Source organism: Schistocerca americana, chromosome 1, assembly GCF_021461395.2.
Source record: "Schistocerca americana isolate TAMUIC-IGC-003095 chromosome 1, iqSchAmer2.1, whole genome shotgun sequence".
NCBI lineage: Eukaryota > Metazoa > Arthropoda > Insecta > Orthoptera > Acrididae > Schistocerca > Schistocerca americana.
Window position 1 is genome coordinate 605,842,092 of NC_060119.1, and position 22,681 is coordinate 605,864,772.

General features: G+C 37.3%; 1 protein-coding gene across 1 annotated transcript in view; it reads right to left on the minus strand.

The window, feature by feature from the left end:
• Positions 1 to 908: 908 nt before the first annotated feature.
• LOC124607148 (protein SERAC1) overlaps positions 909 to 22,681 on the minus strand; it is a 131,409-nt gene continuing 109,636 nt past the window's right edge. The window contains exon 10 of the mRNA XM_047139361.1: positions 909 to 1,283. Coding sequence (XP_046995317.1) covers positions 1,232 to 1,283 — 52 coding nt within the window. The 3' untranslated portion in view covers positions 909 to 1,231. The remainder of the gene's footprint in view (positions 1,284 to 22,681) is intronic.

Here is a 22,681-nt window from a genome sequence, read left to right on the forward strand (position 1 = left end):
GCAGCTGATGAGCGAGTGAAAAATGCTTTTTAAGCCAGCCTTTCTTTACTCCTGGCTTATGCAGGTACAAGGAAACAATTAAAAGTTCCCTGCACATTTCTCAGTTTTATAAAATTCTGTCACATTGCCATTTATTGACATAGGAACATGGGAAAAACAAATTTGTGCTTATTGTCCATTGTGTGAGACTACCCACAAAACATATTCCTCAAGAGTGCTTACCTTGTATTTGATGCAGGGTAGGAGTTTTATTTATTGTGATTATTGTTGGAGCTGTTATTGTTTGTTTTAAATTGGAAGTGGTTGTTATGTCAAGTATTAGTTCGTTCCTTGCGGTGGTTTCAAGAAACCAAATGTTCAAATGCCCTTATTTTGGGCCTAGATGAAGCCTGTTTAGCAAAGTTTCAACCTTATTGAGAAATGAATCAAAGTTTATATTTGTAGATGTGAATAATTATTGTATTTGCTTCATTTTATTATTGCACAAATGGGAGAAATAAAGAAACCGTTATTAAATCAGTACATTTAAACAACCATTACTAACAATTAAATTCTGAATTAGATATTGAAATCATACCTGAACTATACGTGACAAACTGTTTTCATTATCGCTTTAACTTTGTAGGCTGAGGCATTCCTAAATAAATAAATTTTGGGCTGTTATCTATATATTTTATGCTGAACATATTATTTAATATTGTGGCAGAAACTGAAGATAAGAGATACTGATGGACAGACAAGCATCTTTCTTTTTCTTCTTACCTTGGCCAACCATATGTAACAGCTTCACTCTGAAATCTCCCAGATCAACAACAAAACTGAAAAATGTGGGCAGCCATGCCTCAACTTTTGCATCTGCTTTGTTATGAGAATTAATGCTACTATATCCACAATGGAATGTAACTAACTATGAGCATGAAAGTTTATTCTAAACACAATAGTACATCTAGTATTAAATGAACCTTTTACAGCAGTTCATGGTGTTTATTGAAGATCTATATATTTTTCAGCAGACAACCTTTCATGAGTTGATGATTTCCTATAAATATGCGAACACAAACGGTTGTTTTCAGCTAACAATGTTATTGCAACATGTATTTCATCCGAATAGTATTTACACTTCATCATCATATGCAGTAAAAATACTTATGGATCCTGATATCTTTGAAGTGTTTGCTGCAAAAAAGATATAGGGCTTCTAACTTCTGTTGGACATGTTAACTTTTCACCATCACACTGTCCTGTTGATCAAATTAATGAGCTGCTTGTAGAGAAAACAGTGCCTGCAATTATTAAAGATTGTATTAGTATTTAGTATTTAATAAAACATCTCTAATAAAACATCTTAAATAAAACATCTTAACATTTAATAAAAACATCTTTAATAAAAAAATCTTCTGGCAGGTCAATGACAGTATTAATTGTTCTGCACAACTGCAAACATTATTGTACTTATACTTGATGTCATCATGAAGAATGTCCATTTATTAGCGAAATGACATGTTTGTAAAAGGATACTCTTTCATTGACTCATTTTCACACTGTGTGCCATAAATTCCATAATAATGCAGACCCTTCAGGTATGAGGAGGGAGACAAAACCTACTTCACTGCAGCAGGCACTGTGTGCTACTTCTGTAAAGTCATGCCAATCTGTCCACATTAGTATGAAAATTACTTCTATGTTACTTAGTGAGCAGAAAGACAGCTACTTTGTTTTGTGTGTGTGTGTTTGGGGGGGGGGGGGGTCTTGATCCCTGATCACTTGATTTTAAGACTTTTATTCCAATTACTAGTTTCGGCAGCATCATGCTGTAATCCTCAGATTGGCATTACAGTGTATGAAAAGAAAATAGGTACTCAGTAATCTGCACAAGATACAACCACTTTTTGGGATGACCCAAATTTTACAAAAACTTTTACATACCTTCTCGTATACGTTCACACACACATGATGTCTTTGACATTTTGAGAACGAAGTGTAAATACATTAAAGAAAACTCCACATGGTTTGTCATTTATAAAACAGAATGTTCCCAAATTGGTTTCCAAATGAATAAAAACTGAAAGTACAATGTACACAGCACCAACTGAGTAAAACCATACACCATGTTGAAAAACTCACATGGACTAAACTGAGATGCCGCAGCACCATTGTGACTTGTCATGTAGACGTCAGGTGCCACCATCTTATTAATCAGTGATGTATTGACATATTTTGAAATTAGACCCATGATATTTCTTATACACAATTTGAAAAAAAAAAAAAAAAAAAACATGTTATGTACTATAGGAAACACATAGGTATATCCTTATGCTGATTCATGTATATAGAGACGTGGCACATTCCACAAATATAAATTACATGCATGGAAAAACATTGCTCAGACTTGCACATCATCATTCATAAATTCTTCTGTGGAGTAATAACATTTCTCCACTAATAACTTGTGCATCTTTGGTTTCAGTTGCCTTAGCTCCATGCTGTTTATTTGTTTCTTTTTTAGCATGTTGCAGATTTTCATGCCCATATATTCTGGGCTTTGTGCATGTAACTTTGACCTGTGAGTAGGAAGCATGAAGTTTGTCTTGTTCCTAGTGCTGTTTTGATGCTTAAAATTTTTGTCTGTGAATAACGTAGGGTTACTGTATAGAAAAATAATCAGTTCATAGATGTACAAACAGGGGGCACTTAATATTTTTAGATTTCTTAACAGTGGGCAACAAGATTATGTGGTCTTCCATTACACATATTTGTAACAATTGATTTTTAAAATTTTAATATTCTAATAATTTTGCTCATATTACTGCAAAAGATAATGCCATACCTTATAACAGCTTCAAAATAGCTGTGATAAACAACTTTTCTTATCTCCATGCTAGTTGAATATGACAAAATCTTCATAGCAAAGGTCAGGCTGTTTAACTTATTTGCTAAGTATTCTATATGTGAAGACCAGGATAAATTTTGGTCCACATGTATTCCTAAAAATTTAACACAATCTGAATCTTCCAGTTCCTGGTTTCTGCACGTAATATGAATTTCATTTATCTTAGAGTGTGTAGTTTTAAACTGTAGCAAATGTGTTTTTCCAATATTCAATTTTTATCGATTTAGTTGGAATTAGTTTCCTAAACTGTCTAGTAGATTTGTGACAGTTGAGGGAATTTGTTCTGAGTGATTGCTTTCTATGAGGGCAGACATATCATGAGCAAATGAAACTGAGTGTGAATTTGTGTTTAGTGGCAAGTCATTTATGTAAAGTAAGAATAAAATTGGACCCAGCATTGAGCCTTGTGGAATGCCTTGTGAAATAATCGTCTATTCAGAGAAGAAATTTCCCTTGCTTGATGATACAACTACTCTTTGTTTTCTCTTTGTGAGGTATGACCTGAACCACTCTAAAACACGACCTCCAATTCCATATTTTTCCATTTTATACAGGGGCAATTGATGGTTTACACAATCAGATGCTTTTGTGAGGTGACAGAACAATCCTGCAACTTTGCTAGACTTGTCTAAGGCAGAACAAATTTTTTTCACAAACTAATTTATGGCTTCTATTGTGTTTTTGCCTTTCGGAAAGCCATTCTGATATCTGACAGTATGTTTGATTTTTCTATAATTTTTTGAATTGCATTACTACCACTTTTACAAATATTTTTGAGAACACTGGGAGAATAGAGATTGGGCGGTAGTTCCCCATAGCTTCTCTTAAACCTTTTTTGAACAAAGGTTTTACCTCTGCATTCTTCAGGGCATCTGGAAAGTGGCCTTCTTTGAGTGATTTATTGATTATTCAGCATAGGGGATGAACTATTATCCTGGCAGCTGACTTAACTACTTTAGTAGGTATGCCATCCCACCCTGCAGAATTTTTGTTTTTGAGCTGTAATATAGTGTTCTCTACATCTTTGGCTGAAATTTTTTAAAATTTGTTAAAGCATTCTTCCGCCTTCTGACATAATTGTACTTTTTTGGTATAACCATCTACATCGGCAACTGATTTTGATACATTTATAAAAAAAAATTGTCAAAAGATTCTGAAATCAGAGCAGGATTTGTTGTAGTTTTATTTCCCACCTGAATTTTGGAGATAAGTTTGCTGTTAGTTCTCATACCCAGTTCTGATTTTACGACAGACCGGACTGCCTTTGATTTTTTTTCATGAGCCAAGATGTATTTATTATGTACCATTTCTTTTGCAGCTTTTACTACCCTTTTAAATAAGCCTTTATACCGTTTGACATAATTTATGAAAACAGGGTCTTTGTTGTATTTCAACTCCTTGTGCAGTTGTCTTTTCTTCCAACTGGATATTTTTATTCCAGTGGTGACCCAATTTAGCTTATTTGAATCCTTTGTGTGGAATACTCTAAGTGGAAATTTTTCATTAAATACATGTAAGAACTTTCTAGAAACCTGTTAAATTGTACAGAGATTGGAGTATCATCTTCAACTTGCCACTCCAACTCTTCTAATTTAGAGCAGAACTGTTTTAAATTTTCAGCAGTAAAATGCCTTTTGCTATAAGCATTTTTAGTGCTTGGTTCATTTGCATTTTCTATTTCAATGAACAAATCAGAGTGGTCCGAGAGTCCTAATTCCACACATAACTTATTTGCATCATCAAATTTATAATTTGTTAAAATGTTATCAATATAGCTTCCTGTATTTTCGTTTTCTCTTGTGATTTCCATGAAATTTACCTTGAAACCAAATTTTTGGATGAAGTCCATAAAATTTATTGAGTCATTTGTTTGATTTAATAAATTTATATTGAAATCAGCTGCTATTAATATCTTTTTCTTTTTCTCATTGATGACTTTCTGTAAAAGATTTTTTAATTTTGGTAAAAATAATTTTGTTATCTCTACACCTGGGATTCTATATATAGAAACAATAATAATATTTTGTTTTTCTAATTCAGTTGAGCAGCTTTCAAATACTCCTTCTTCATTTAGAAAATTGAAATCGTATTTTACTTTATACTGTACAGAGTTCTTTACAAGTATGCACAAGCCCCCATGAATACTATTTGTTCTACAAAAACTTGAGACTACTTTGAATTTTTTTTACTTATTTAAAATTGTTATACTATCTTTAGTAAGCTAATTCTCATTTAAACGAACAGTTTTAATATTTTTACATTCTGAGAGTGAAATTTGTAGTTCATCAATTGTATTCATTCTTTCATTTTGATGGATTGTAACCATGCCATTTATGTTCAAGTGCATTAAAAAAGTGGTGTTTTTTGCCTAAGGTGTCAAGAATAGCTTCCTTTATACGATTTTTACACTTCCTATTCTCTTTTTCCTTATTTACAGTTTTTGTTGGAAATGTTTGGGAACCAGTACAATCATGAATAAAAACGTTTCTTACCTTTGTATTTGCCTTAGGCTCACTGGCACTAAAAAATCCTTTAAGTGCAATGATTGTTTGATTTTTCTATTTGGGAGTCGAGTGGTTGTTGCTGTTGTACTGGGTGATGGTGGTGGATTGATTTCTGCTGCTGTGCTGGCTGTTGATGGTGGGATGGTTTCTCCTGCTGGGAGTCAAGTGGTTGTTGCTGTCATACTAGCTGTTGGTGGCATTAGTACATTATTATTCCCTTTCCAGCACCATATTTTAACTGTTGATCTTTGCAAACGTACCGCAAATTCAATGTGAATGCAAATGTTTTTATTCTTGCCATGACAAATAACTTTTAACTATGTACCACCCCACTACCCCTTTTTCTCTCCCCCCTCCTCTTTCTGCCCCATTCCCTATACATTTCCCTGCACATTTCCTAGAATTCCATCCCCCCCCCCCCTTCCTCATTGCCTCCTTTCCCCTCCCACTTTCCACTCCCCCATGTCCCCCTTTCCCCTCCCCTCTATCCACCCATCCTCCCACCCCCTTCCCATGGTTTCTCGATTTATTGTTTTAAGGTGCGTACAATATTTTTTTTGTATAACTGGGCTTGGGTGGATTAGTGAATGGTATGTATAGGATATAAATAAAAAAATCATCGTGTAAGGTCATCAGCTATTGTGGTGTATTGAGCACCTTATAGCACTTAATGATAGTCTAGGAGGATTACAAATGTTTGTTACCGTTACATTTGTCCATACACGTAATTTATATTGGTGAAATACACCATATATCTGTGCAAGAATCAGGTGTAAAGATTTACCATTGTGCTTCATATAGTATTATATGTTTTTTTTTAAATTGTGTATAAAAAATTCTGTGGGTCTAATTTAAAAATATTTCAATAGATCGCAAATTAATATGATGGTGCCACCTGGCATCTACACGGCAAGTCACAAGGGTGCTGCAGCACCTCAGTTTAGTTCTTATGAGGTTATTGACATGGCATGTAGTTTTACTCTATTGGTGCTACGGATGTTGTACTTTCACCTTTTATTCATTTGAAACGCATCTGGGAGAATACTGATTTATAAATTTCAAACCATATGGAGTTTTTAATGTATTTACACTTTGTTCTCAAAAATGTCAACAACACACGTTTATGAACATATACGCAGAGGAATGTAAAAGTTTTTGTAAAATTTGGGTCATCCCAAAAAGTTGCTGTATCTTGTGCAGATTACCGTGTACCTATTTTCTTTTCACACTGTGTAATGCCAAAGATGACAGCAAATTTAATGTGAACTGCAGTTCTAACTGGAAATCACATATCTGATTTCAACTTTCTGACAAATTATAGAAGATACTATTGCACCCAAGTTTTAAGTATTTAGAGATTCTCATTTTTCTGCCTAATGTCTGCAAGCCACTTGTTGAAGGTTTTTGCACTAAATTATAAAATTCTTTTCTTCAGACAGGGTAATGTTTATGTAGAAATTATTTTTACTTCTGTTATTGTGGTGAATTTTAGAGTTCATCTTAAATTCATTCTTATTACTTACCATAAATATCGTTAGAAAGTGAATATATAAGTATGTGAATATAACAATTCCAGATCCAAGAGAGACTTCTGCGAGGATTTTAGTTAACATTTTTACACAGATTTTTTTTTTTTTTTTTTTTTTTTTTTACCTCACACTTTTGTATAATAAATATTTGTTCCACCTTGGCTGCATTGCCCCAGAAGACTACGCTAAAGGACAGTATATAATGGAAGCAATGTCGTCTGCATGCCAACACAGAGAGCGAGATTTCTCCACTAAAGATTTTTTATTGATATTCTTTTTGATTCCAGTTTTTTCAAAAACTCAGCACTGATTGTAAAGTAAGCTGAATCATCTCACAATCTTTGCATCTTGTGGAAGTGTTGTTGTTGACCTTGAACCTCTTGACACATCCTGCACGCCCCATTGTAGCTTGTTATTGTGCTTCCACTGAAAGAATTTTGGCTCATTGTCCAATACCTTCAACTTATTGCTGAATACTGGTCTCTCACGTCAACAATGCCAACCACTTCCTTCACTGACTCTCCAGCATTCCACCCCTTTACCTCCTGGATCATTATTCATAACTGTTGATGCCACTTCCATATACACCAACACCCCTCATGCACATGATTTTCCCACTATTGAACACTACCTCTTCCAGCATCCTTCAGACTCCAGACCCACTACCTCATTCCTCATAAATCTTACTAACTTTATCTGAACCCACATCTACTACTCCTTTGAAGGGAAGGTATACAAACAAATCTGTGGCACAGGCATCAGACCCTTCTATGCCAACCTGTTTATGGGTTATCTAGAGAAAACCTTACTAGCCTCCTAAAACCCCAAACCCATGGTGTGGTTCAGTTTATTGTGTCCACATTAAACCCACCCAAGGTGTCTGAATTTCTACACCTAACATCCCTTACACACCTAAAATCCTGGCCATCTGGGGATGGCATAGCTGCAGTAACAAGAATTCTCTTTCCCAGTATGCTGAAAGTCTCACAAAGTCCTTCAAAGACAGACACTATCCCCAGACATAATCTGCAAACAGATTTCCCATGGTATATCCCCACACACCCCATTTCTTCCCTCCACCCCCAAGAAACAGCTGAGGAGCACTCTCTTTGCCACCAAATACCACTTCAATCTGGAACAACTGAACCACATCTTTTGTCAAGGATCATATCCCAGTAGAAGACCCAAGTGCAAGACCTGGTCAGTCAAGCACCCAGCACTTCCCATTCCAGTCCTGTCACAGGCTTATTCTATCCCATCAGGGGTTAGGCCACTTGTGAAAGCAATCATGTCATATACCAGTTCTAATACAAGAATGGCACAGCTTTTTATGTTGATGTGTCTACCAACCAACTGTCCTACCAGATGAATGGACACTGCCAAACTTTGGCCAAGACCAAAGCGGACCATCCTGTGGCACAACATCTAAGTGAACATAACATGCTTGGTTTCAGTGGCTGCTTCACAATGTGGCATTCTGGATACTTCCCTCCACCACCAGGTTTTTAGAACTGTGCAGATGGGAGTTATCTTTGTAACACATTCTCTCTGTTTCCAAAATCATGCCAGCCTCAGCATATGGTAATGTACTGCCCCACTTCCACCACTAAACAGATTTCGGCCCCCCCCCCCCCCCCCCCGTGCCCCACCACCACCTCCCGATTCACATCCTGTCACCATCATTGTGCACCATTCCTCGCCGCATTGGTTTTTTCCCTTTCACAGCTCCTTCTGTATTCCAATCCCATTCACCCCTAGACTTCTGACTCTGTACATGGTAGCTTTGTACTGCATGCTCTGCCAGGCAGTGCTGACTTCTCTGCTACCCCATCTGCTATCCACCACCATTCCCCATCCCACTCTGGATTACTGCTTCCATTCAACACGATGCAGTTGTGTTCTGGCCAGTGCAGCCAGAGAAGCGTAATCATGTGTGTGCATGAGGTGTTCTTACTTGTGTGAATGTGTGTGCATTTTTCTTTCTAAAGGAGGCTTTGGCCAAAAACTCAATGTGTAACCGTCTGTTTTGTCTGTCTGCAACTTAACATGTCATCTTTACAGCGAATATCAATCTATCATTTCACAGATTGTAAATATTTCACTAATATTTCTAAACAAGAGCTAATTTGGACTTGCATTTACCATGAAAAACAAACAAAAAACTCAAAACAGTGTTTCCTGACAGAGAATAAAATTTTATTATAAACTGACCAAGGAGATAAAAACTATTACTAAAATATATCTATATAAAAAGGCATCTATAAAACATTCTTCATAAGTTAAACGTATTAGACAATTAAAGATCACTTAGTGGACTCACGGCAATGGTCAGTGATGAAAGGGGATAACTATAACACACTGTCATGTTACAATACACAATCACAATTTAATGCTTTTACAAGAAAAACATGTGCCAAGATCTATAGTGCGTGTTACTAATGTCTTATCTTCTTCTGAGCTCAACATTTCAACCATCATGTTTTCAAACGGATGGCATAAAACATGCTTGGGCCATAGATGCATGTTTACAGGCCTGGAGTCAGTTTTCCAAACAGACTGGAGCAGTGCAGGAGATTAACCGGAAAGTGTCCTTAGTGTGTGCAGAAGTGAAGTGAAAAACTATGTTTTATAAATTATCTGGAGCAAATCGTTTGTAAATCAAAGAATATGGTACAACAGGACTAAGCTGAATGATGCAGTGCAGTTAAGATACTGACTTCATATTCGGGAGTTTTCTCTGTTGGACCATACCGATTTAGGTTTTCCTAAATTATTTCAGGCAAATACTGAGACAGTTTCTTCACCATAGTCATGGCCGACCACCTGTCCTATTCTTATAAAAGCATAGTTATATATTCAGTGCCCATGTATAATTTTAGCACCAAATGAGGTAGCGAGTTGGTCACCACACTTGACTCTGAAATGGGACACCCTTTTCTAACATTACCTTTTTTTATATAAATAGCCAATATCATTTATACTATCAATTCTTGTATAGGTTAACACTATCTCAGCTGTTTAACTAAAAGAATTTTGTGTGATTTTGTATGTTGTTGTTGTGGTCTTCAGTCCTGAGACTGGTTTGATGCAGCTCTCCATGCTACTCTATCCTGTGCAAGCCTCTTCATCTCCCAGTACCTACTGCAACCTACATCCTTCTGAATCTGCTTAGTGTATTCATCTCTTGGTCTCCCTCTACGATTTTTACCCTCCACGCTGCCCTCCAATACTAAATTTGTGATCCTTTGATGCCTCAGGACATGTCCTACCAACCGATTCCTTCTTCTGGTCAAGTTGTGCCACAAACTTCTCTTCTCCCCAATCCTATTCAATACTTCCTCATTAGTTATGTGATCTACCCATCTAATCTTCAGCATTCTTCTGTAGCACCACATTTCGAAAGCTTCTATTCTTTTCTTGTCCAAACTATTTATCGTCCATGTTTCACTTCCATACATGGCTACACTCCATACAAATACTTTCAGAAATGACTTCCTGACACTTAAATCTATACTCGATGTTAACAAATTTCTCTTCTTCAGAAACGATTTCCTTGCCATTGCCAGTCTACATTTTATATCCTCTCTACTTCGACCATCATCAGTTATTTTGCTCCCCAAATAGCAAAACTCCTTTACTACTATAAGTGTCTCATTTCCTAATCTAATTCCCTCAGCATCACTAGACTTAATTCGACTACATTCCATTATCCTCGTTTTGCTTTTGTTGATGTTCATCTTATATCCTCCTTTCAAGACACTGTCCATTCCATTCAACTGATCTTCAAGTCCTTTGCTGTCTCTGACAGAATTACAATGTCATCGGCGAACCTTAAGGTTTTTATTTCTTCTCCATGGATTTTAATACCTACTCCGAATTTTTCTTTTGTTTCCTTTACTGCTTGCTCGATATACAGATTGAATAACATCGGGGAGAGGCTACAACCCTGTCTTACTCCCTTCCCAACCACTGCTTCCCTTTCATGTCCCTCGACTCTTATAACTGCCTTCTGGTTTCTGTACAAATTGTAAATAGCCTTTCGCTCCCTATATTTTACCCCTGCCACCTTTAGAATTTGAAAGAGAGTATTCCAGTCAACATTGTCAAAAGCTTTTTCTAAGTCTACAAATGCTAGAAATGTAGGTTTGCCATTCCTTAATCTTTCTTCTAAGATAAGTCGTAAGGTCAGTATTGCCTCACGTGCTCCAGTGTTTCTACGGAATCCAAACTGATCTTTCCCGAGGTCGGCTTCTACTAGTTTTTCCATTCGTCTGTAAAGAATTTGTGTTAGTATTTTGCAGCTGTGGCTTATTAAACTGATTGTTCGGTAATTTTCACATCTGTCAACACCTGGTTTCTTTGGGATTGGAATTATTATATTCTTCTTGAAGTCTGAGGGTATCATACATCTTTATCACCAGATGGTAGAGTTTTGTCAGGACTGGCTCTCCCAAGGCCGTCAGTAGTCCTAATGGAATGTTGTCTACTCCCGGGGCCTTGTTTTGACTCAGGTCTTTCAGTGCTTTGTCAAACTCTTCACGCAGTATCGTATCTCCCATTTCATCTTCATGTACATCCTCTTCCATTTCCATAATATTGTCCTCAAGTACATCACTCTTGTATAGACCCTCTATATACTCCTTCCACCTTTCTGCTTTCCCTTCTTTGCTTAGAACTGGGTTTCCATCTGAGCTCTTGATATTCATACAAGTCATTCTCTTATCTCCAAAGGTCTCTTTAATTATCCTGTACGTAGTATCTATCTTACCCCTAGTGAGATAAGCCTCTACATCCTTACATTTGTCCTCTAGCCATCCCTGCTTAGCCATTTAGCACTTCCTGTCGATCTCATTTTTGAGACGTTTGTATTCCTTTTTGCCTGCTTCATTTACTGCATTTTTATATTTTCTCCTTTCATCAATTAAATTCAATATTTCTTCTGTTACCCACGGATTTCTACTAGCCCTCGTCTTTTTACCTACTTGATCCTCTACTGCCTTCACTACTTCATCCCTCAAAGCTACCCATTCTTCTTCTACTGTATTTCTTTCCCCCATTACTGTCAATTGTTCCCTTATGCTCTCCCTGAATCTCTGTACAACCTCTGGTTCTTTTAGTTTATCCAGGTCCCATCTCCTTAAATTGCCACCTTTTTGCAGTTTCTTCAGTTTTAATCTACAGGTCATAACCAATAGATTGTGGTCAGAGTCCACATCTGCCCCTGGAAATGTCTTACAATTTAAACCTGGTTCCTAAATCTCTGTCTTACCATTATATAATCTATCTGGTACCTTTTTAGTATCTCCAGGGTTCTTCCATGTATACAACCTTCTTTCAGGGTTCTTAAACCAAGTGTTAGCTATGATTATGTTGTGCTCTGTGCAAAATTCTACAAGGCGGCTTCCTCTTTCATTTCTTAGCCCCAATCCATATTCACCTACTACGTTTCCTTCTCTCCCTTTTCCTACACTCGAATTCCAGTCACCCATGACTATTAAATTTTCGTCTCCCTTCACTATCTGAATAATTTCTTTTATTTCATCATACATTTCTTCAATTTCTTCGTCATCTGCAGAGCTAGTTGGCATATAAACTTGTACTACTGTAGTAGTTGTGGGCTTCGTATCTATCTTGGCCACAATAATGCGTTCACTATGCTGTTTGTAGTAGCTTACCCGCATTCCTATTTTCCTATTCGTTATTAAACCTACTCCTGCATTACCCCTATTTGATTTTGTGTTTATAACCCTGTAGTCACCTGACCAGAAGTCTTGTTTCTCCTGCCACCGAACTTCACTAATTCCCACTATATCTAACTTTAACCTATCCATTTCCCTTTTTAAATTTCTTACCTACCTGCCCGATTAAGGGATCTGACATTCCACGCTCCGATCCGTAGAATGCCAGTTTTCGTTCTCCGGATAACGACATCCTCTTGAGTAGTCCCCGCCCGGAGATCTGAATGGGGGACTATTTTACCTCTGGAATATTTTACCCAAGAGGACGCCATCATCATATAACCATACAGTAAAGGTGCATGCCCTCGGGAAAAATTACGGTTGTAGTTTCCCCTTGCTTTCAGCCATTCGCAGTACCAGCACAGCAAGGCCGTTTTGATTATTGTTACAAGGCCAGATCAGTCAATCATCCAGACTGTTGCCCTTGCAACTACTGAAAAGGCTGCTGCCCCTCTTCAGGAACCACACGTTTGTCTGGCCTCTCAACAGATACCCCTCCATTGTGGTTGCACCTACAGTACAGCCATCTGTATCGCTGAGGCACGCAAGCCTCCCCACCAACGGTAAGGTCCATGGTTCATGGGGGGGTGATTTTGTATACGGTGTATTATATTTCAGGATAAAAATGTGTAAAAAGCAACTAATTTGGTAGTACGCTGTACGTACGGTTAAAATTATCTTCATCATTTATTTAGTCATCAGGAACCCACAACATTATAAATCAAATCTCAGCCACAAGAATGTACACCTAGATGCAAGAACTGGAGCCAACAGCAAGAGAAAATGAAGATAAGTAAGAAGTTTTTCTTTTGTATATCTTATACCTCACAAAGCTTTAAAAACTTGTGCAGAAACAGAGCATTTTAATAGTGATGTGAGGGAGGGTAAGATTACAACTCGCATTCGGAGGACGATGGTGCGAACTCATGTCTGGCCATTCTGATTGAGGTTTTTTCCGTGATTTCCCTAAATCACTTCAGACAAATGCCAGGGTGGTTCCTTTGAAAGGGCTTGGCCAACTTCCTTCCAGATATTCCTTTCAGACCTGAATTTTTTTCTGGAGGAAGGAAAATTTTTCTTTATATTGTGAAGCTTTTAGGTGACATTTTATTAACTTTGGATTCAAGTTTTATACAAGAATATGTATTCACTTTCAGAACGTACTTTTTAACTTAGTTCCATTTTATGGAATAAAATAACTATTTACGAAAAACACGGTAAAACGATCATTCAATAATTTCTGTGCAAAAAATAACAATATTCAGTTATAAAGTTATATATCAAACTAGTCACATCCGTGTATTCTGTTGGTCATAAACCGCTGTGCTCTGCTACATGAAAAGGTTGAACATTGACAAATGTGTACCTCAGATTTCCTTTGTGAGAAACTACTTCTGTTGCAGCGTAAAATTAATGTGCACAATTATTGCCAGAGGGTCTCAAAGGGTTAAGCCGATGGGACCGAGTTAAGCTGATGGAACCGATGACCTCACTTTTTGGTCCCCTCCTCCAAATCAACCAGCTAATCAACCTATAATTTTAGATATTTATTTACATTATGGAGGGTGTTCCACATAAAATTGGTACGTCTCTCATACCACTTCATCATCTCTAGTCAAATTGCTTGTGAAGTGGCAACACTGTCTCGAAAGTGGATTACACAGCATTTTACCGCAAAGTTGAGCAGAAGCTGGGTGTTCATGTGTCAGTTGTTGTGAAAAGCTCCTGTACAAGAAATGGAGGGCTGTAGGATTCATTCAGAATGTGTAGATGAATAGGTGACTGACAGTGAGTACCTCTGAAACTACGGACAGAATTTGCATGGACATTACGAGAAGTCCTCACAAGTCAGTAAGGAGTTTATCACAGCAGGTTGGCATATCTCATACATAGTGTACTAAAAGATATGAAATTGAAATTGTGTGATTGAAGTGTAAGAGTTGAAATTTGAGGATCAGGAAAAAAACATTTCATTAGCTAACAGTTACATGGACCTCTTGCTTCACTTCATGCCAGATGAGATGTGGTTTCATTTGTCAGGTTATGTAAACTCCCAGAATTACAGATAATGGTCACAGTACAACCCACATATTCTAAATGAAGAACCTCTCCTGTCAGAGGAGATAGGTGTCTGTTGTGCATTGTCCGACATGTGTATCATTGGCCCGATATGTTTCAATTGCACCTTAAAGACCCCCAGATATCTAGAGATCTTTGGCACTTTCTATGCACAGTTAACAGAAGCAGAGAAGCTGTATACAGTATTCTGCCAAGATGGAGCAACCACTCACACATCCACCCAAAGTATGGCCCACATCACCAATGTTTTCTCTGAAGACAGATTTGTAAGGAGAGGCCTCCAACCCCCAAGGTTCCCAGACTTAACGTCATGTAATTTTTATTTATGGGGAGCACTAAAAAGCGAAGTGCATGTTGACAATCCTCGCCCAATAGATGATCTCAGATGGAACATTACTGACAAATTAGCATCATCACATATGCAGAATTACAGTGTGTTGCTCACTGTTAATTTTTTTATTTATTTTTTTTATTTTATCCCCCCTCCCCCTCGATGAACCATGGACCTTGCCATTGGTGGGGAGGCTTGCGCGCCTCAGCGATACAGATAGCCATACCATAGGTGCAACCACAACGGAGGGGTATCTGTTGAGAGGCTAGACAAACGTGTGGTTCCTGAAGAGGGGCAGCAGCCTTTTCAGTAGTTGCAGGTTGCAGGGGCAACAGTCTGGATGATTGACTGATCTGGCCTTGTAACAATAACCAAAATGGCATTGCTGTGCTGGTACTGCGAATGGCTGAAAGCAAGGGGAAACTACAGCCGTAATTTTTCCCGAGGGCATGCAGCTTTACTGTATGGTTAAATGATGATGGTGTCCTCTTGGGTAAAATATCCCGGAGGTAAAATAGTCCCCCATTCAGATCTCTGGGTGGGGACTACTCAAGAGGATGTCGTTATCAGGAGAAAGAAAACTGGCATTCAGCAATTATTCAGATAGTGAAGGGAGACAAAAATTTAATAGTTATGGGTGACTGGAATTCGATAGTAGGAAAAGGGAGAGAAGGAAACATAGTAGGTGAATATGGATTGGGGGGAAGAAATGAAAGAGGAAGCCATCTGCTAGAATTTTGCACTGAACATAACTTAATCATAGCTAACACTTGGTTCAAAAATCATGAAAGAAGGTTGTATACATGGAAGGATCCTGGAGATTCTAGAAGGTATCAGATAGATTATATAATGGTAAGACAGAGATTTAGGAACCAGGTTTAAATTGTAAGACATTTCCAGGGGCAGTTTTGGACTCTGACCACAATCTATTGGTTATGAACTGTAGATTGAAACTGAAGAAACTGCAAAAAGGTGGGAATTTAAGGAGATGGGACCTGGATAAACTGACTAAACCAGAGGTTTTACAGAGTTTCAAGGAGAGCATAAGGGAACAATTGACAGGAATGGGGGAAAGAAATACAGTAGAAGAAGATTGGGTAGCTTTGAGGGAAGAAGTAGTGAAGGCAGCAGAGGACCAAGTAGGTAAAAAGATGAGGGCCGGTAGAAATCCTTGGGTAACAGAAGATATATTGAATATAATTGATGAAAGGAGAAAATATAAAAATGCAGTAAATGAAGCAGGCAGAAATGAATACAAACGTCTCAAAAATGAGTTCAACAGGAAGTGAAAAATGGCTAATCAGGGATGGCTAGAGGACAAATGTAAGGATGTAGAGGCTTATCTCACTAGGGGTAAGATAGATACTGCGTACAGGATAATTAAAGAGACCTTTGGAGATAAGAGAATGACTTGTATGAATATCAAGAGCTCAGATGGAAACCCAGTTCTAAGCAAAGAAGGGAAAGCAGAAAGGTGGAAGGAGTATATAGAGGGTCTATACAAGAGTGATGTACTTGAGGACAATATTATGGAAATGGAAGAGGATGTAGATGAAGATGAAATGGGAGATACGATACTGCGTGAAGAGTTTGACAAAGCACTGAAAGACCTGAGTCAAAACAAGGCCCCGGGAGTAGACAACATTCCATTAGGACTACTGACGGCCTTGGGAGAGCCAGTCCTGACAAAACTCTACCATCTGGTGATAAAGATGTATGATACCCTCAGACTTCAAGAAGAATATAATAATTCCAATCCCAAAGAAACCAGGTGTTGACAGATGTGAAAATTACCGAACAATCAGTTTAATAAGCCACAGCTGCAAAATACTAACACAAATTCTTTACAGACGAATGGAAAAACTAGTAGAAGCCGACCTCGGGAAAGATCAGTTTGGATTCCGTAGAAACACTGGAGCACGTGAGGCAATACTGACCTTACGACTTATCTTAGAAGAGTGATTAAGGAAAGGCAAACCTACATTTCTAGCATTTGTAGACTTAGAGAAATCTTTTGACAATGTTGACTGGAATACCCTCTTTCAAACTCTAAAGGTGGCAGGCGTAAAATACAGGGAGCGAAAGGCTATTTACAATTTGTACAGAAACCAGATGGTAGTTATAAGAGTCGAGGGGCATGAAAGGGAAGCAGTGGTTGGGAAGGGAGTAAGACAGGGTTGTAGCCTCTCCCCGATGTTATTCAATCTGTATATTGAGCAAGCAGTAAAGGAAACAAAAGAAAATTTCAGAGTAGGTATTAAAATCCATGGAGAAGAAATAAAAACTTTGAGGTTCGCCAATGTCAGAGACAGCAAAGGACTTGGAAAAGCAGTTGAACGGAATGGACAGTGTCTTGAAAGGAGGATATATGATGAACATCAACAAAAGCAAAATGAGGATAATGTAATGTAGTCGAATTAAGTGGGGTGATGCTGAGGGAATTAGATTAATAAATGAGACACTTAAAGTAGTAAAAAAGTTTTGCTATTTGGGGAGCAAAATAACTGATGATGGTCAAAGTAGAGAGGATATAAAATGTAGACTGGCAATGGCAAGGAAAGCATTTCTGAAGAAGTGAAATTGGTTAACATCGAGTATAGATTTAAGTGTCAGGAAGTCATTTCTGAAAGTATTTGTATGGAGTGTAGCCATGGGTGGAAGTGAAACATGGACAATAAATAGTTTGGACAAGAATACTGAAGATTAGATAGGTAGATCACATGACTAATGAGGAGGTATTGAATAGAATTGGGGAGAAGAGGAGTTTGTGGTACAACTTGACAAGAAGAAGGGACCGGTTGCTAGGACATGTTCTGAGGCATCAAGAAATCACCAATCTAGTACTGGAGGGCAGCGTGGAGGGTAAAAATCGTAGAGGGAGACCAAGAGGTGAATACACTAAGCAGATTCAGAAGGATGTAGGTTGCAGTAGGTACTGGGAGATGAAGAAGCTTGCACAGGATAGAGTAGCATGGAGAGCTGCATCTAACCAGTCTCAGGACTGAAGACCACAACAACTTTTTTTCCTTCCAAATTATGTTTATGGAGATAACTGATTTTTTTATATCTGTACACATATTTGGTATAATGGGGTCGTGTACCTTCAACAGAAGTGCTCATTAGAAGGGTATTGAGTTAGAGAAGTGGCAATGTCCATATAAACAAGTGTATAGTGAACCTGTTCCAGTAAAAAAGAAGAAACTAGATTAGGTAAAGAAAATTCTCCAATATGTAACAGACTTGCAGAAACTATTTTATAACATTATCAGCCAGTGGCCAGCGAAGATTAGACAAGATAAATATGAAACATAGCCGCCATTGTCTGCTTTGCTGTATTATGCTTGTGGTTGTATTTTGAGTACATTATGAATAAATGTGTATGCTCATAACAAACTTTTTTATTGCTGTAATGAATATGAATAACAGAAACTTGCATAACACAATACTTCCACTACAAATCTAATCAGATTAGATTAGTTTCAGTTTTCATTCCATAGACCCAAAAATGAGATGATTCTCGTGTGTGTGGAACATGTCGAAAAGTATAACATAAAACATTTGAATATAAGATTCACTACCCTGATCTTTTGTCAGGAGATTGTCAAAATAGGTGAATACATTATAGTAAACTGGAAGTGCTAATATATACAGAATAAATACACTGACAGAATGAAACATAGTTATGTCCTTTTAATAAGTTTGTCATATACAAAATACCTATTCTTGACTGTTGTGACCAAGTGCTGTCAAAACTGGAATGTAACAAGCATTTTTACTTAACCTTGTCTAACAGTCTGGTTTAGATATTCATCTATAGAATAGAAGGAGTTGCCTATCAAAAAGTGTTTCAAACTCCGTTTAAATGGTGCATTATCAGAAACCAAGTGTTTGATGGTTACTAGCAATTTACTGAAAACATGTGTTCCTGAATATTGGACCCATTTGTGGGCCAAGGTAAGTGATGTTTAGGTCTTTAAGTAGAATGTTCTTATTCCTAGTATTGACACTATGTATTGAGCTATTGGTTGGAAAGAGAGACATATTACTTGCAACAAATTTCATTAAGGAATAAATATACTGAGAAGCACTGGTTAGAATACAAAGTTCCTTGAACAGTTTTCTACATGACGTTCTTGAATTTACTCCACAAATGATTCTTATTACACACTTTTGTACACTAAAGACTTTTGCTCAGTTTGATGAGTTACCCCAGAATATGATCCTGTATGACATAAGAGAGTGAAAGTAAGCAGAGTACGCAAGCTTTTTTTTATATGTATATCTTCTACATCTGACATCATTCTCACTCCAAATACAGACTTGTTTAGGTTCTTCAACAATTCTGTGGTATGCCCTTCCCAACTGAATTTATTATCGAGTAGTAATCCCAGAAATTTAACACTGTCAACCTATTTGAACTGCATGTCTTCATATTTTATACACATACTGGAAGGAAATCTCTTACAGGTTCTGAACTGCATATAGTAGATCTTTTCAAAGTTTAATGACAGTGAATTAGCTTTAGACCATTTATTAATGTCAGTAAAAATATGATTAGCAGCTATTTCTGAATCTGTACCTGACTTGCTACTTATTACAATGTTTTTATCATCTGCAAACAAAACAAATTTAACATCTGGCAATGTAACAGATGAGAGAACATTGACATATACATGAAAAAGCAATGGACCCAAGATGGAATCTTGAGGAACACCACAGGTAATTAATTCCCAATCAGATTAAGACTGACTGCTTACTGCACAGTTGTTTTGTAACAACAGCCTTTGTTTCCTTTTAGTTAGGTAAGACTTGAACCATTTTGCAGCACTGCCAGTTACACCATAATATTCTTATTTACTTAAGAGAAGGCTGTGATTCACACAGTCAAAAGCTTTTGGCAGTTTGTAGAAAATGCCTGTAGGCTCTAATTTGTTATCTAATGAATTAAGTACATTCTCACTGTACTTGTAAATAGCTTTCTCTATAACAGAACGCTTAAGAAACCCAGACTGTGACTTGGACGATGTATTATTTGCAGTCAGATGCTTAAGGAGATGCTTGAACACAACCTTTTCAAATATTTTTGAAAAAGCTGGCAAAAGTGAAATTTGTTGATAGTTTGATGGTATCTCTTTATCCCGCTTCTTGTAAAGAGGCTTAACCTTAGCATATTTAAGCCAGTCTGGAAATGTTCTGCTGATAAGAGATTGATTACACAAATAACTTAAGATAGAACTCAACTTGCATGTGCACTCTTTGATTAACTTCACTGATATGTTATCATACCCACTAGAATACGTAGATTTTGTGATGGATGCTACTTCTTTGGGAGATGTGAGTGTCATTTCCATTTTACTGAAGTTATTTTTAAAGACTGGCCTCAGATACTCCATTGCACTGTTCACTGAACCTAATAACCCCAAGCCCTCAGTAACAGAAACAAAGTACTTGTTTAAGAGGTTTGCAACACTACACTTGTTACCAATGTCTCGTTTATTATTAGAGTTGTTGTGTTCCTCTTCCTTTTTGGCCCCACCTGTCTATGTCTTCACTACATTTCTTAAAGTTTTCATTTTGTTGCCTGATGTAATTATCTTTTTCTCTTAATAAAGGTGCTTTAGTTTCTGGATTACTCACTTTAATATTTTGCAATATTCTTTGTAATGCATTACAATGATAACATCACAGCTGTTCCTAGATAGTAGATACAGTCTCCATTTTGTCCCACATGGTATCTAAATTCCGTGTGTAATACTTGGTTTATTTTTTGACTTCTCTTTGATTTGAGTCACCTTTGGGGAAAGCAGTTTTCAATAGTGGAAGTAACTTTATTAATGAATGCTTTGTATTTTCCATTTGAGTCAGAAGTATTGTAAATGTCTGTCCAATTCACATCTTTGAGCAATCTCCCAAAATCCTCAATTTTTGGCTGATTTATTACCCTCCTGTACTCAGCCTTAACACAGTTTTTATCTTGAAAGTTTCAACATTTAACACAAGATGCTGCATGTCTTGCTCAGATGGCCCATTTACTATTGGTTGTGATATCACTTTTTTTCCTAGATTTGTCTACCAAGGTATTATCAATAGCAGTCTCAGAGCATTTACATACCTTAATTGTAAAGTTAACCATAGGAATTAAACTGAATGACAGTGTCACTGATTGCAATAACTGTTCACTGACAGAGCTTTTCAATAAATCCACATTAAAATCACTGTGAGATGGAACAACTGAGCTTCCAGATTAAAATTAATGAAGAGGTTAAATTTTCCTGAAAATGCTCTGTATATATTTACTATTGTAAAGGACTTCTTATGGAATACTAATTCCATTGCACAAGCTTCTAAGTGTCACTCTGAGCAAAATTTATTAATGTCAATATTCATGAAATCAAAACAGTTTCTGACAAATGTGACATCTCCTCCTTTCTCCACATTTTCTCTACAGAGTAAGATGCTAACTTGAATCCTGTAATATTTAACATATCTATACCATGGTCATGTGACATTCAGAGAGGCAGATTATATCAACTGGTTTGCTTACCTTTAATTCTTCAACACAAATGAGCAACTCACTAAGCTTACCCCATTGTCCTCGGATATTCCGATGCAGTAAGGATAACTGATTCTGTGTGCTGGCTGAATTATAACTGGATGAACGTAATTTTTCTGTCAGTTTTTGAATATCTCCAGATTCAATCATGAATTATGTACATTATAATTTGCTTTCTGGCTGCCTGTTTTATGAATTTGAATGCCATTTTCAGCCTATCTCTGAACATCTCTCCCCCCCCCAGACAGTGTTCCCTTCCCTTTCCTGTTGAAGTGAAAGCCATGCCTAGTATAGTCCCACCTGCTGACAGAGTCAACAGGAACCACACCAATATGAGGCCTCATACCTGATCCAAGCAGCCATTCCACCTCAAAATTAACTATCCTAACAGAAGAGTTTAAATGAGCCCATGTTGGTGCCCCGGGAGTAGACAACATTCCATTAGAACTACTGATGGCCTTGGGAGAGCCAGTCCTGACAAAACTCTACCATCTGGCGAGCAAGATGTATGAGACAGGCGAAATACCCACAGAATTCAAGAAGAATATAATAATTCCAATCCCAAAGAAAGCAGGTGTTGACAGATGTGAAAATTAGCGAACTATCAGTTTAATAAGTCACAGCTGCAAAATACTAATGCGAATTCTTTACAGACGAATGGAAAAACTGGTAGAAGCCGACCTCGGCGAAGATCAGTTTGGATTCCGTAGAAATGTTGGAACACGTGAGGCAATACTAACCTTACGACTTATCTTAGAAGAAAGATTAAGAAAAGGCAAACCTACGTTTCTAGCATTTGTAGACTTAGAGAAAGCTTTTGACAACGTTAACTGGAATACTCTCTTTCAAATTCTGAAGGTGGCAGGGGTAAAATACAGGGAGCAAAAGGCTATTTACAATTTGTACAGAAACCAGATGGCAGTTATAAGAGTCGAGGGGTATGAAAGGGAAGCAGTGGTTGGGAAAGGAGTGAGACAGGGTTGTAGCCTCTCCCCGATGTTATTCAATCTGTATATTGAGCAAGCAGTAAAGGAAACAAAAGAAAAATTTGGAGTAG